Source organism: Heteronotia binoei, chromosome 3 (assembly GCF_032191835.1).
Source record: "Heteronotia binoei isolate CCM8104 ecotype False Entrance Well chromosome 3, APGP_CSIRO_Hbin_v1, whole genome shotgun sequence".
NCBI classification, from domain to species: Eukaryota; Metazoa; Chordata; class Lepidosauria; order Squamata; family Gekkonidae; genus Heteronotia; species Heteronotia binoei.
In genome coordinates this window covers 160,506,471-160,523,140 of record NC_083225.1, presented here as the reverse complement: position 1 = coordinate 160,523,140, position 16,670 = coordinate 160,506,471, and the positions used below count along the sequence as shown (strand labels likewise).

Sequence of the window (16,670 nt, the reverse complement as noted above, 5' to 3'; positions counted from 1 at the left end):
CTTACGAACTCTAATTCTCTAGGTACAGGACACAGATCCCACTAAATTATGAATAAATAAGCAAGCCACAAACTGCTAGGGCAAAGAAGAGCTTATTCACAAGCTCTTTGTTCTTTTTATATTACTAAACTGTGAAGGACATTCTCAGCTAGAATCCACTTACAAGTATGGCTAATTGTAACCATAATTGTTGTTTTTCTTCTTTTTGATACTTCTGATGCTTACTCAGGTGGGAACCCAATATGTAGACTTTTACTGAAAAGAGTGTAAGGTTTAGGAATTTCTTGGTTCTATCACATCGGAGAGTTATAGCCTTTTTTGCATTGTATTTAATAGAAACAAAGGCACTTGCGTTCTCTTTAAATTTTGCTTCAAAATATAACAAACGCTAGGTAATTCTGCATGATGTGATTTATCTTGAGTTTCCAAACAAACAATTTCCAGCGTTAAGAGTTTGGTACAGATATATTCTTTCCTCCTCGATGCTTTCAATTTTACATGTGAGTAGGGTTGTTAACATGCCTGGAGAAAAATATCTTTTCCATATAATAGAGACTTAATGTGTGGAAATAAACAGCTGAAACTTCTGGTGGCATTAAGTTAAAATAAGGTAAAATACATTCTCTGGTAAATAACATCCCATTAAGCATCTATTCAAGAGACAGGACATTTATTTTCCTCCAGACATAAGAGGTACTGCAACATCTACCGTAAGAGAATCAGTGTGGCATCAGACTAGGACAGAGGTCGCCAAGCTTGCTTAATGTAAAAGTCACATAGAATAAATGTCAGATGTTTGAGAGCCACCAGACATAAATATCAGATGTAGGTAGGTAGGTAGGAAGGAAGGAAGGAAGGAAGGAAGGAAGGAAGGTGAATGGGGGAAGTAGAGGTAGAAAGAAAGCAACTTTAAATGCATTTTCCAGTGCAGAACTTTCAGGGCAGAATGCTAACTGAAATAAATAACTGATACCTGCACAGCTTTCTATCCACAGGAAAATAGTCTTTTAAAGCAAAAAAACAAGAAAAGGTTACTAATATCTATCAATATTAAACATACTTAAGTTTCAGGGCAGAATGCTAACTGAAATAAATAACTGATACCTGCACAGCTTTCTATCCACAGGAAAATAGTCTTTTAAAGCAAAAAAACAAGAAAAGGTTACTAATATCTATCAATATTAAACATACTTAAGGGATGATTCACTGATGTGCTCCCATTGATGATAGTTCCATGTCATGATCCTTATCCATACTATCTTGAGTAGCTAATCCCAAATCTTACATTGAAATAAAAACACATAGGAAACTCATGAGCACATGATGGTGCCTTATACTAAATCAGTCCCTTGTTCCATCAAAACCAATGTGGTCTACTCAGACAGGCAGTTGTTCTCTAGGGTTTCAGGCAGAGACCTTTTACATTGCATACTGCTGGATCCTTTTTTGAAGCTGAGGATGCTGGGCACTGAACCTGGGACTTTCTGCATGCCAACCTGATGCTCTACCGCTGATCCACTTGACTTTGGCTCTGGAGAGAAGTATTAGTAAGACATTGGCTGTATATACACAGGGACACAACAGCATGTTCAACTGACTTCAGTAGAAATACAAGATGCAAGGGGCCCATGACACCCATTTATTATATATCTCCCTTCTCTTTCTCTACAATGGCAATAAAACATTCTGTAAAATCAATGGTTTTAAAAAAGAAAGGGGAACTTACCATTAATAAATACATATGTTGTAGATACTGTCTTCTTTCTTACAGCATTTGAGGATGGATAGTTGCAGCTATAATATCCTGTGTCATTTGCTTGTGCTCTGTTCAAAGTCAGGCTACTACAGAACTGTCTTTTGTTTCTTCCGCAAGTATATGTAGTGATATTTAGACGTCTGCTGTCTTTACTTAGACCTTCAGGCAAAGACCATGAATGGGCCACTTCCCCACTGCAAATGCAGATAAGAAAGTAAAGAATATATATATATATTAGACTGCTTTACATAACTCTAATTCCCAAGATTTTGTTTTAACATGTTAGGTTATTTTGAGGGGCTCCCTTTTAATATCTTTCAAAAACAACCGAAACCATAAAAAAATACCTATAGAACTATTGCCCTTCTACCCTTTCCAACCACTTTTCAATTCAATTTCAGTCTCAAAAAAACAGCATAAAGCAAGGGTGCATTTGCTGTACAGAGCCCATCCCAGCTGATTACCTGCACACGAGGTTTAAAGAATCTCCTGCTTGTATGACATATTGTTTTTGTGTATTTAGTTTTGGACCTCTCAGCTTGGATCCTAAATTAGATCCTAGAAAACAAATAGAAATAGCATTATTAAAATGGACTGGGCAGAAACTTCTATTTTGTATATTTTCACAGCCTTCTGGCTTTAATAAAAATAAATTACTTTTATTCTGCTCTTTTTTCTTCTCTTCCCCCTCAACCAAAATCCTCAAGTTATTACAAAAGGTAGGGCTGCCAAGGGTTCAAAAATACCTGGAGATTTAGGGGGTGGAGCCTGAGGAGGGTGGGGTTTGGGGAGGAGACAGACTTCAATGGGGTGTAATGCTATACTGTCTACCTTCCAAGGTGGCTATTTTCTCCAGGTGAACTGATCTCTGTCACTTGGAGATCAGCTGTAATAATGGGAGATCTCCAACTACCACCTGGAGGTTGGCAGCCCTATGGGTGAAGAAAAATTTGTAAAAAATCTTGTGGAACTTTTATCTCAGAATCATTTAAAATACCACCAAGCATATTCACAATAATGTAGCGCCTGCAGACCTATCAGAATATGCACATATGCATTACTGCCCTAAGGATCCCTAGCTGCATTACCATTAAAGAAACCACTGCTGACATCTGGATACAGAAAACAGCTTTCCACATGGTACTGACTTGTAAATGTATTGAAAGACACATATAGTCATGTTGGGAATAATAACATGTTGGGAAGAGTGAAGTTCACGCTTCAAAAAGCCCAGATCTTTGTGATGTTAACAAGATGGAGAAACAGTATTACGGTCTCAGCCCTAGGGTTGCTAACTCCTGGTTCGGAAATTTCTGGAGATTTTGGGGATGGCACCTATGAAGGGCCGAGTTTGGGGAGGGAAAGGACCTTGATGGAGTCCATAGAATCCACCTTCTAAATCAGTCATTTTCTCCAGGGGAACTGATCTCTGTAACCTGGAGACCAGTTGTCATTCCAGGAGATCTCTAGTCACCTCTTGGAGACTGACAACCCTATAATCAGCCCTAAGCCATAAAGATGGTTGATTTATATGCTTGATGATTTACAAGCAGCTTCCATGTGGTCAGTAATTATCTATATCTCAACATGTCATATGTGTCACAAACTGAATGAGGTAGGATGTAATACTACTAAGGGCTGTCAAGACCCCAGTCCAGGCAGGGGTTCCTCTGCCAGGGAGGTTCCCAACCCGCCAGCCCACATTGGGCTGGTGGGGATGACGTCCCCCAATGTTGTCAGTGCGATGACGTCACCTGGAAGTGACATCATCGCGCAGCTGACATTGCTCACGACCACTCTAGGCGTTTCTGGGGAAACGCTATGGTTTCCCCAGACACTCTAGCCATTTGGGAGGGGAAAACTCTATGGGTTTTCCCTCCCAAATGGCTAGAGCATCCGGGAAAACCATAGAGCTTTCCCGGAAACACCTAGAGCGGCCACCGTGCCCCATCACCGTCGTGATGACATCACTTCTGGGTGACATCACCATGCCAATGACATTGGGAAAGGTTCCCCTCACTGGTCCAATGTGAGCTGGCAGGTTGGGAACCTCCTGGGCGGGGGAACCCCTGCCCAGACCAGAGGCTTGGCAGCCCTAAGTAGTATTACATCCTACCTCATTCTGTCTGTGACACATATGACATGTTGAGATATAGATAATTACTGACCACATGGAAGCTGCTTGTAAATCATCAAGCATATAAATCAACCATCTTGGCAACCCTAATACTAATCCATATTATTTTCAGACATAAGACAGGGAGTGTAGGCCCCAGTTTAATTTCACATTCATCCAGGGAAAACTTAAAGTATATCTAGACAATAATAAAAGAAGGGGGCCGTTTCAGTCCTGCCCAGGCTCTTTGTTAGACCACACAACATAAGCTACTTGGGGGGGGTTGCATTTTCATCTTCCAGGTTTATTAGAGAGGGACTATACCTCCAGGCTGCAATGTTAGGAAGACCTTCCCAAGAGTGAGCCCCAATAAACAAAATTGGGCTTCTAACTAGTGCTAGTCCTGCTTAGGCTTGCTCACTCAATGTACTATCCGCCATATTTAAGACTGCCAACAAACCAGAGGAAAAAAATGTCTTGGTGTGGAAATGGGCTGCTGAAGTTTTGCATGGCAAATAACATTACCTGGTGAAGGCCTCTGTTAAAAGGGTATGGCCTTTTTTCTCCAGGTTGTTGACAACCCAACCCTACACCCTGCTTTAGAATGGTCAGCATCCCCTGCCCCAAATTACATAAGAACATAGGAACCTTGGATGCAGCTACATGTTTTCCATAATGAAAAGTGTGATGTTTACATTGCTAAATCATGGTACCTTAGAGATCACAGTACAATGTCAGTCAATATTTGGATGCCATGTTTCAATTTAAGACAAAGCATGAATGAGCATGAAAACGGAATTCCTTCCATAAAAATCTGCTTCTACTTTTTAAAAAATTAACAGCTTTTTACAAAACACTTCACATTCACTACCTGTTTTATACAAATCTTAGGCAAGAGGGTATATTCTAATTCATTCTCCCTGCCCCACAACAAAATTTCTCATGCACAATAATAAATGCTACATCTATTTAATTCAAGGATGAATTTACATTACTAGCTGCCACTGAAGATCATTACAATGGCATCTTTTAGTAGTTTCTGTTCAATGGTTTAGAAAACATTCATCCTAAATTTCCAAATTTATTTAGTCTATGTTTCTGGATCATCCTTCAACTCTGTCTGGTCCCCAAAGAGATTCACAATATAATTACACCAAATCAAACAGCGTTAAAACAATAAACAAGAGAATAACACACACACACACACACAAAAACAAACACACAGAACAATGCTTCAGTCTAAATCGAAGACCCTATGGAACACATAGCTCTTTAAACTAGTCTGGAGGGAGAACACTCCATAAGTGGGAGTGAGATGGGGTTAGAGTTGCCAGGTGCCCCTGGCCATTTGTGAGGGTAGGATTGCCAGGTGCAGGTTGGGGAACTCCTGGAGATTTGGGATGGACCTTCAGTGGGATAAAATGTCATAGGGTCCACACTCCAAGCATCCATTTTTTGCAAGGGAACTGATCTCTGTAGTTTGGAGATGAAGTGTAATTCCAGGGGAATCCCAGTTCCACGACGTCTGCCAGGTCAGGACCACCTTGACTTTGTTCGGGTCCATTTGAGTCCCATGGGGTGAGACGATGTGGCCAAGGAACTTGACCGCTGTTAAGTCAAAGGCACACTTCTCTAGCTTGGTGTAGAGACCATGCTCGCGCAGGCGTTGCAGGACCTGGCGGACGTGCCCTGCATGCTGGGCAGGGCTTTGGGAATAAATTAAAATGTCATCTAAATAAATGATCACAAAGCGGTTGAGCAGGTCGTGGAAGATGTCGTTCATCAGCCTTTGGAAGACAGCAGGGGCGAAAGCATCATGAGATACTCGTACTGGCCATAGCAAGTCCCAAACGCTGTCTTCCATTTGTCTCCTGCGCAGATCCACACCAAGTTGTACGCGCCCCGGAGGTCCAGCTTGGTATAGACCAGGGCCTCCTTAAGGCAATCCAGTAGTTCTGGGATCAGTGGCAAAGGGTAGCAGTCCCAGACGGTGATTTTGTTTAGGGCCTGATAGTCATTGCAGGGCCGGAGCTTGCCGCCTTTCTTCTCGACAAAGAGAACGGGGGCGGACAGTGGGGATGTGGATGGCCAGATGAAACCCCATTCCAGGTTTTTGGCAAGGAAGTCCCACAGGGCTGCTAGCTCTAGTTCAGACATAGGGCAGAGCCGCCCCATGGGCAGGAGTGCCCCTGGTACCAAATTGATGGCGCAGTCATAAGGCCGGTGTGGGGTCTCCTGGCTCACCGGACTGGAGCAGAGGAGGTGCCCGTCGATGGCTTCTACCAGGGTTGGGGTGTCTTTGTCCTGCACCAGGATCTGGTGTTGCTTCACAAAGGCCACATTGACGAAGCAGCGGGCGGCCCCAGAGTCGATCATGGCGTAGACGAACAGCCAGTGCCCGTCCGGCAAGCCGAGTGGGACCGGTATGAGGAACAGGCCCTGGCCTGTAACATAGGGTTCAGGGGACCCAGCTAGGTGCCCCAAGTCGGGGGGCCCACTCAGACTTGGGGCTGGTCTTTTACTGGTGGCGGTGGCACAGTACTGGGCTGGGTGCGCTTGGCGGGGCAGCCAGAGAAGAAGTGCCCCGCCCCTCCACAGTACAGGCAGAGATTCTGTGAACGGTGCCATGCTTTTTCCTCAGGGGTGAGATGCAGTCGTTCAGCCCCAAGTTGCATAGGCTTGGGGTCATCAGTCCTGGGACTGGTGTGCGTCGGGGTTGGCACCATTGCTGGGAGGCGAGGCAGCTGAGAGGGACGGATGCTGCTGCGCACTTGCCAGCAGCTTTCCAGGCAGCCATTGATGCGGAGACACAGCGTGATTAGGCCTTGCAGCGTGGCCAGTCGATCTTCTTGTGCCAGCTCATCAAGGACTTTGTCAGCCAGCCCCTCTGTATACTGGTCCATGAGGGCAGCCTTGTTCCAGGCCAGGTCTTGGGCCAGAAGCTTGAACTCGGTGGAGTACTGGGAAACTGAGTTCTACCCTGCTTCAGGGTCCAGATCTTCCGATTGGTGGTGGCTGCTTGCTGGGGGTTAACAAAAGCTACCACCATATGATCCAGGAAGCCCTGGTAGTCAGTCAGCAGGGGTGATGGGGCTATAAGCAAGGGAGTAGCCCATTTAGCTGCCTGCCCCTTTAAGAGGCTGACAGTGAAGCATAACTTGGTCTTGTCATTGGGGAAGTCTCTGGCACGTAATTCAATATACAGTTTGCACTGTGCCAGGAATGCAGGAAACTCCTCCACCTTCCCAGCAAACTTCTCTGGGGGAAGCACCAGGCATTTGGGTGGGGCAGCAACAGTGGCTTGCAGCTGCTGCTGCTGTTGCAGATGAGCCACCATTTGGGTGAGGTGCTGCACCTGCGTAAGCAAGGCTGCTAGCTGCCCAGAGCCTCCGCTTGCCTCCTCATCCATCTTGTGGAGTGAGTGTATGTGGTGGAAGCAATCTGTCATGTTCTCAGGGTGCAGGCAGGCAGGAGTCCAAAGCCAGTCCAAGGTCAAAGTCCAGGAAGTCAAGCAGGAGCCAGGTCATCAATGCAGAATCACAAACCGGAATCAGAAGTCAATGTCCAAAAGCCAAAAGGTCAGGGTGCCAAGAAAATCAAGCAGGTCAGGATCAGGAAGTAGCGTGGATGCAAGCCAGAGAATAGACTTGTTGCTTCCACAAGGTTACCAGGTCCTGGGTGGGAGCTATGTGGGAGTCTCAATCAGCCTGCTTCCTGGGTGGCAGTGACTCTGCTAGAACTCAGGGCTGAGAGATCTGAAGTATCGTCGTGCCTCATGTCTTCGTTCTGAAAGTTCTTTCCAGAGCCTGCTTCGAACTCTTGAGATGGGAGGAGGAGAGCTTGGAGGAGATTGATCATCAACAGCTGACACTGGTGTCTGGAGAATGACTGATGGGCCAGCTGCTGTTTGTTCAGCTGAGGAACTGGCTGGCAACTCTTCCAGGTCTGTTAACCCTTCCAGCTCCTCCTCATCAGGGCTCATGACACAAATCAGCTTCAAAGATGATCACAAACTACTCTTAGTCTGTAATCAAACATTAAATGCTGATAATGCACTGAGTAGCCAATTTCAAATTTTAATGAGTAGCAAAGTTTTCCTCCCTGAACAGCATTGGCAAAAGGTGAGGAAGATGGCTATTAAAGTGAATAGATACCCAAGCATTTGTTCGAGCTTCCAGGGTTTATTATGGTTTTCTGATAAAGTTTTTGGGAGCTGTTCTTTAGGAAATTTGACTTTATTTGGACAGTTATCATGGTTTACTTAAGATTTTGCATTTTACATATATACAGCCAGTTGGAATTATTCATTAGCTGTAATTTTTGATTCCATCCACATGGGAGAAAGTATTTGTATACTGATGTGAATTAGTGATTTAAAATGCATATTCTATAAATTTAGAATTTTTGAATATGAGTTGTTAACATGATGTTTTACATGGAGATATAATGTTTTGGTACTTTATTCCATTCAATCAGAAGCCAACATTCACATTGTTTGTATCTTAACTGCAGTTTATTACACTGACATTGTGATTCTGTTTACTTTACTAACCACCTGGAGGTTGGCAACCCAGTGTGGGCCTCCCAGGAACATTTGACTGCCCACTTTTGGAAAGAGGATGCTTCTTGGTCTAAGGTCTTTGGCTCAGTCCAGCTTGATTCTCACATACCTGTATAATTCTACAGTTCTCTTTCAATCTCTCTTGCCCTCCCTCCCCCCTTCTGTTATTTTTTTGAAAAATCTACCATGTTTATAATTAGACATTTTGCTAAAGAAATTAAATGAACTGCAGTAACCATTTATTTATTTATCCTGAGGAGTTAGTCATGTTAGACTGTTGCTGCAAAAAAGGAGAGTCCAGTAGCACCTTTAAGACTAAGAAATTTGATTGTAGCATAAGCTTTCAAGAAACACAGCTCTCTTCATCAGATCCATGAGCGGATATGTATGTCCATGCCTGGAAGTCATGGCGACCTCTGGAGGCTCTTATTGGGGCATGGAGAATATTCAGAGAAGTGGCTTGATAGCCTGCCTCTGCCTCCCGACTCTGGTATTCTCTGGATCTCCCATCCAACTACTTGCAGGGTCTGCCCTGCTTAGCTTCTGAAATCTGATGAGATCAGTCTTGCCTGGACTATCCAAGTCAGGGCTAACTGCATAAACAGTTTAAAATAATTGTTCAGTCACCATTGTAAAATGTCATATAGGAAATCACTGAGTGTGTGACTGGCACATATGCTGCTGTATACAGTAGCCCCCTCCCTTCAGAAGGTAAGATTAGCAAAAACTCAAGATATGCTTGTTTTTCTAAAAAAAGAGATGATTGCACATAATTATTTCTTTCCATGTGGACCACTATGACATGGTTAGTTAATTTCTCTTAAACACAATGAAAATAAATGTTTTAACTGCAACTGTGTGCCAGATGAGACCACAAAATTCCAACAACAGTTAAGAAATTATTACAGAAGAAGCACACAAGATTTTTACATTGCATCAGTTCTATACCAGTTTAATAGCTAAGATAGACTTCCTCCAAAGAAAACTGGGTATTCTTGTTTGGTGAGGTGCCCTTGGCCATATTCCAGTATCACAACAAACCCTGATTTGTTCATGATTTGACTGACAAGCATGGCTTGTTTGCTCCCTCTCATCTCATGCACAGTGAATGAATGAAAGCTTCCTGATTTGGGAAGACTTCAATCAAACTCCAAGTGCTATGATGTCCAAAAGCAGGTGTCTGAGCAAATTCAAGTTTGTTTCCTCTGCTCAAATTAGGGTTTATCAACTATTAGCTATCATTTAAGACTGTGTGCAATTACAAACCTCAGTTCTTCTCCTCAGCTAAAATTATAAAACAAGTTGAAAGTATATTGTTATATAGAAAATAAACTAAAACATACACACAAGCCAAGTTCTATTTTCTTTGTCCTAGTTATACAACATGAGCTCCCCAGACACTGCATTTACAGAAAATATCCAGTGTCCAAATGATGTGAAAGAAACATTTTGGTACACAGGGAAGTGGAAAGTAGGGCCAGACCCCACGACCAAGCTGTTTAAGGCAGAGTAGTCTTAGAAAGCATGCCGTTATGATAAAATAATTGACCAGATTTCCTCTTATATTTAGCAGAAAATAGGACAGAATTGTCCAGCTCTGTAATGGTTACAAGCTTCTGCTTGAGATGTAGAACTAACACTAGGCATAGAACCTTGCTGTAGGAATTACACAGGGAAAAAGTAGCATATGAAAAATGGTTGAAGGGAATGCTTTTTCAGCTATCACCAAATGATATTGTGAGGTTCACTGACAAACAAGTCAAGAATTTAGTTATATATAAAGCAGTGTTCTCTCAGTAGTAAGTCCTGGGAGCTACATTGTGACTTATCCCCAAATATGTGTGTAGGCAATTACTATCTAACACAGTTTCAGTCCAAGTAGTCCAGCATAACTGGTTTAAACTGTGGAGAGAAGCACAAAAACTCTTTACATTTGTCATTTTGCCATACCCAGCCATGCTCTAGTATCTTTTATATATGAATTTTTATTGCTTGATGTTAACTATATGTGCAATTGTACAAATTAGTAGGAAGAAATCAGTGGAAACTCCTTACATTTCTCAGTATAGTCTAAATTCAAGGAAGAAATATTGAGTATTCAAACACTCATTTCAAGCTCATAAAATACTGACATAATGACATATCATTCCTCTCTGAAGTTTGCACTGCCAATTTATAGACAACTTCACCATCAGTGATTCTGCATATTGTAACTAAACACATTACATGGCAGCAAGTCCAGAGCTGTTACTGAGTGTATAGTCAACAAGGAGCCACAATCAATTTTCCTGATAAAGGTACCTGCTTGAAAACCATATGTCTGTTCATATGCATGAAACGTGTGTTGGATCCAGAACACCACAAGTGCAACAGACCTTCGGGAACAGAATCCTCACTCCCCCACATGCTGCAATGTACCTTCCCCCAAGAATGCTATGCCGACGTTTTGAGGACCCCAGAAGTAGCACTATAGAAGTCTGCACTGGAAAGGAAGAATCTGTAGAAATCACCCCCTCCACCTGTGCCAGCAAAAAAACACCCTTCCACCAGCTTTAACTGGATCTAATCCTTATACATTACATTCTAGGTATACTCATAAAATATTTTAGACATACACATACAAGGCACAATTCAGCTAAAGTTAACACTTGAAAAGGTTTTTCTTCTCTGGTATAAATACCAAGCACCTCTGCTTCTCAGTTTGCCTTGAAATCCCCTCATTGGGGTCATCAATAAGTTAGCTACAACTTGACAGCGCTTTACACACACAAGTGCATCTTTTAAAACATGATGAACACATATCGGGGAGCCATGACCTAACCAAAATCCAGGGAGGCTTAGGAGCAGGGGTCTTCAACACGTAGCTTGTCAGATTACTGTTGGCACCAGAGAAGTCTCATGCAGCCTTTAGAAGACCCAGGAAAAGACTGAAAAGATCTGTTCTAGGCTTTAAAAAAACATTTTAAAAGGATTTTCTGTGCTTAGGTTCATTGCTGGTGCTCTACCTAGTCCATGTTCTCTTTCTAGGACAAAAACTTAGTAACATACTGGAGGAAGAATGGATCAGAATTTACAAAGCTCATTCCAAAATAAGTTTTTGTGTGTCAGAGTTCACTTCATCAGATGAATGAAGCACACTTCATGGAATTATAGCCTGACCAGGGATCCCCAGTGCATGAACTTGCGTGCTTAAGGAGGCATGTCTCTTCTTACATGCTTGCTGTGAGAAACACTGGTGTCATGGTAAACAGGACTGCAACATAAATTGTGAAGTGGCCCCTACAGCTTTCAGTGCAACAGATTTAAACACGTGCTCAATGCTCTGTTAATATTAAACCATAAGGACTCAAAAGTGCTCTGCTTGGGCTGATCACAATTCATAAAGTTTGAAGAGGTTTTTCACTGCCAGAGAAAATGAACTTGTGTTTTATGCCTGCTGACAATAATCTCAAATACACTTAACACAACAGACTTGGGACTGATCCTCACCTTGTGCCCCATCTATGTCTTGTCTTCTGTGTAGTTTCCATAACAATTAATTTGAATCTGTATTCCACTACTGATTTCAGCAGTTTACATTCTCCGTGTGTGTGATCATCCACTATTCTATCTACTGAAAGACTGCCAGAAGCACACTTGTTACATCTGAGCATCCAGAATTGCTTACAGCATCAAAAGTGGGCAAAGAGAGTGCTTATGAGCTTAAGGCCATTTTCACAAATGATAATTAAATTGTTTTTTTGTTATTTCTAACGGCTATAATTTAAATGCATGACCCACATTAGCTACAACATGCTTTAATAGATTTTGTAAGCTTAATGGCTTTTCTAAGTGATACATTGCAAATTATTTGTGTTTTAACGCCAATGAGCATCTTTGAGCCCCTCATACTATTTGTTCCATTGCAAATGACTCTTATAAGCAATGGAAATCAGAATCTGGCAGTTTTTAAATCCAATTACTGTCTCAAGTTTAATACGGTCATAGACCAGTCAAATTAAATACAAATAACTTAATAAAATACAATCAGGTAAAACAATAATCCAATTACATTCCGGCTAATGTAGGCTTAATATTTACAATATAGACCAACTCAAGAAGAGGTGGCGGGAGAGACAAACTATTTAAATGGAGGGGAAATGTTATTAAAATTCGGTATAAAATCCACTTTTAACTAGCAATTTTTGATTTAAACTAAATCCAGTTCAATACCCAGCGTGTTTACTGGGTAGTAAACCTGGGAAGTAAACCTGTCAATTTAACATTTATCCACAACGCTTCCTTGGAGGTAACTGGTTCCAGGACAACCAATAAAACTTGCTTCCAAGTCAATGCACTTAAAAGTAAGGTTTTGGTGAATTTTCTCTCAGAATATTTTTAAAAACCATCCCCTTTCCTAATAACATTTACTGGTAAGCAATTCTCACTTATTTCAGACAATGTACTTCCAGACGGCCTGTTGGAAGTGGCAGCCTGGTTACTCCCAAGCGCTTGGGTAAACGCGGGGAAAGAACCATTGCTTCGAAACCCGGGGAGGGGGGGGGGGGCTGATCTTGGCTCTCAGCCCCTTACTCCTGCCTTCCCATTCCCCACTAACTGGAATGGTTTTCAAATACAACCGGCTGTCTTCTGGGCATGGCAAGAAAGGTCTTCAATACAGTCGCTCTGCTCTAGAATCGAACCCAGCAAATAGTGGAGAATTGCTTGACGGGAGCGAGGAAGCAGCCCCGCCACAAACCTTCCCGGCCGGGTGGCCCTGAAGCAAAAGGCGGCCCTCGGGGGCAGGGCAGTTCCACATGCCGACTCCGCACGCGCTGGTGATCTTTCCATCCTTGGATTCCAACGGGACTCGCGTACAAGTCAATAATGCTTGCAGCGCGACTCTACCTATTTTTTCCTGAGCAGTTACTGCAGCTGACTACTTGGAACTTATTTTGCCTACACGCGTGTAGGATTTTCAGCCCAAGCAGCTTTCTCTATGGACAGCTAAATTGGATTCGGATGTAGCGTCCAAGGGATGCTGCTACCCTCTATCTACTAGCGCCGGTAGAAGCTGAAGACTCCTTTCTGCCGGCAAAGTCAGTCTTCGAGAGTTCCAAACGAAAGCATCAAAGGAACCGGCGTAGACAGGGCACTGCCGGGGGAGGGGTGACAATTCGGAGAGAATTCCCGGAAAAAATACCCGCTCTAGAGGAATTGGAGGCGAAAGTACCACCCTTGGGGGGCGGGGGGAGGAGGTTTAAATGCCTCGAGGGAAACCCTGGCCACTGGATGTGTTCGCTTTCAGTCCCCGTCCATCCGGCAGGCTCCGCTAACACCCGGGAGGCTGTCAAGTGTGTACCTGCTGGCTGCAGCGGAGAATGGGGCGAAGTGTGCACGCCCATCCCGAAACGCCCTGGCACTCTGGGTGGGGAGGGGAAAGCCTTTCAAAGGCCACCAGGAAGCATTCTTTGTCCGCCCACAAGTGCGTGTGCCCGGCGGCGCTGGAATGCCAAAAGGCAAGCACGGCCCGAGAGAGAGAGGACAAGAAGGATGGCTGGATTCGCTCCCCTTCCTCAGCTGGCTGTCGGGAAGAAGCCTGGGTCGGTCACAGAAAGCACCCGGGATGGGGAGCAGGCTTCCCGGGGGAGATTGCGAAGGGGGCATCGGAAAGCCCGGTTCTCTCGGGCGTGGGGCGCTGGCAGCAAGGTCGAAGGGCACCGCCGGGCAATGGCCACACCTGCCTTCGCCTTTCGCCCCCCTCCCCCGGCAGCCTTGCCCTCGGGGCTGTCCCGAGCCCAGCCGTCTCCTCTTCGGTCGGCCCCGGCGAGAGCGCAGCAGAGGGCTGGAACGGGCAGCGGCGCGGGCTATTCCGGCTCCCTAGAAGCAGCCGAGAAACTTACCTGCTAGGAGGAGCCAGGAGCCCAGGAGCCCGCCCAGCACAGCGCCCGGGAGCCCACAGCCAAACATGCCGTCCTTCCAAGGCGCGCAGAAAGCCGGCGGGAGCGGAGCCCTGGCTTGCTCGTGATGCTCCCCTCCGCCTGAAGAGCCTCTCCCGCGAAACCCACACTCCGGCGAGCCCCGGCGCCACCCACGGGCTCCCAGCTGGCCGGATCCTCTCCCGAGGGCAGGCAGCCAGGCAGGCAGGCAACGCCGGAGCTTGGAAAGCAAGGCGGTATCCGAAGGACACGGAGCTTGCCGGACTCAGCCTCTTTATAACCTCCCCACCCCACATCCTCCTTTTCCCAATCACGCCTCTGCCCCCACGTCACTTCGTCTCCCCCCCCCCCACACCCGCCCCCAGATTTAGAATGATACCTCCGACAGCTTCCTGCCTGCCTGCCTGCGGGGAGGCGAGGGAAGCAGAAATGCCCTTGCAGGTTGGCAAGAAAGGAAACAACTTCACATCCCTGATAGCATCTGATCCTGGGAAAGAAGAGGATACATGGGCTCTGTTCTAGTACTGCCATCAATGCTCCTAGTTATGTTTGCAACACCACAGACTTTCTGAGGAAAATACAAACTTTGAACAACCTTCCAGAGAATACTATTTTAGCCACCATGGATGTGGAATTTCTGTACATGGTTTCTGACAAGACCACCACTGACTTTACCACCAAACTGTGCCATTTTGTTCTTGCCCATTACCACTTTAGATATGGCCACAACTTCTTCCTTCAGATCAATAGGACAGCTGTAGGCACCCACATGACGTCACAGTATGCTAACATCTTTATGGCTGACTTGGAACAACATGTCCTAAACTCCCACCCACTTATAGTTTTCTTATACCTGCAATAAATTTATGACATTTTTATTGTCTGGACACATGGTAAAAAAGATCTGGATGCATTCCACTAAACATTCAATGACTTTCAATGCACCATCAACCCGACAATGAACCAATCTATGCAAGAAATACATTTTCAGAACACTACTGTAAAAATACACAATGCATGCATAGACACCACCTTGTATCAGAAACCTACTGACTGACAAAACATATCTACATGCTTCCAGTTACCATCCTAAACATACCAAATGATCCATTGTATATAACCAGGATCTATGCTACAGCCACATCTGCTTCAACCCTATGGACTGAGATTCTCACTAGAGGGGTCTACAGCAAACCTTTTGGGAACTAAAGTATCCACTTGATGAAGTCAAGAAACTGATCAACAAAGCCAGAATGATACCCAGAGAAAACCTGTTGCAAAACAGGCCCAAAAGATACAATAGCAGAACAACTAGTGGTCACATACAGCTCTGAACTCCAACTTTGTTCTATAGCTCTCAGCTCAAAACAGGTCAATGTTTCATCAGCGACTTACAACCTCTACTGAATAACAACAGCTGTCTTTTGCAAGTACTAGGAGTCAAACCTTTTCTTGTGCACAGTCAGTTCCCCCCCCCCATCTCAAACAACTCCTCACCCACAATAATACAACATTAATCTCAACATGGACACTGGTACCAGAGCTTCCAATAAACCGAGAGGCCAACTTTGCAGCCGCTTCCTTGCAGCAGAAAAAGCCATAACTTTGTAGAGAATGGCCTAGAACTCTTTAAAAATATGAAAACAGGAAATGCAAAGAGAACACGCTACACTTCTAACCAGGGCTTTTTTCTGGGAAAAGGGGTACTGTAACTCTCTAGAGCGGCGTTTCCCATTGGCAGGGTCGCGACCCTGGGCCATGGACTTCTGGCCACTAGGTTGCTGGGAGACAGCTGAGACAGCTCCCAAGCTCCCCTCCCCATTTAAACACTGGATGTTTAAATGTGGGGGAAGGCAAATCGCCCACCTTCCGGGAACACAGCAAAGGCAGTTCCTGGGCTTCCCCCCCCCTTTAAACACCCCAGCGGGATGTTTAAAAGTGGGGGAAGGAGATCGCCAGCCTTTGCCGTCTTCCTGCCAAGCAGGGAGAAGGCAAAGGGAGCTCTGGGCTCCCCCCTTTAAACACCCCAGTGGAGTGTTTAAAAGGGGGGGGGGAGGAGATTGCCTGCCTTTGCCTTCTCTCTGCCTGGCAGGGAGACAGCAAAGGCAGGCAATCTCCCTCCCTCTTATAGCCAAATCTGTGTCCCGAGGCAGTGTCATGTGGCAACTGACATCAGTTGGAAGAGATGGCTCTCAGGAGTTTGAACAAAAAGATTAATGGGCAAAAGGATCATCTGGGCATGGTGATGTGTTATTTTTTAATTCATCCATCAGTCATAAGACCTCTCTTGTCAACTCAATCCAACTCTGGTCTTTTGAC

At 44.7% G+C, this 16,670-nt stretch overlaps 1 protein-coding gene across 1 annotated transcript in view; it reads right to left on the bottom strand.

Moving 5' to 3' along the window:
* The window catches only part of FLT1 (fms related receptor tyrosine kinase 1), a 151,445-nt gene extending 137,001 nt beyond the window's left edge, over window positions 1–14,444 (bottom strand). The window contains exons 1-3 of the mRNA XM_060234740.1: window positions 14,316–14,444; window positions 2,221–2,314; window positions 1,727–1,950 (exon numbers count right to left, since the gene is read on the bottom strand). Coding sequence (XP_060090723.1) covers window positions 1,727–1,950; window positions 2,221–2,314; window positions 14,316–14,382 — 385 coding nt within the window. The 5' untranslated portion in view covers window positions 14,383–14,444. The remainder of the gene's footprint in view (window positions 1–1,726; window positions 1,951–2,220; window positions 2,315–14,315) is intronic.
* Window positions 14,445–16,670: the final 2,226 nt, after the last annotated feature.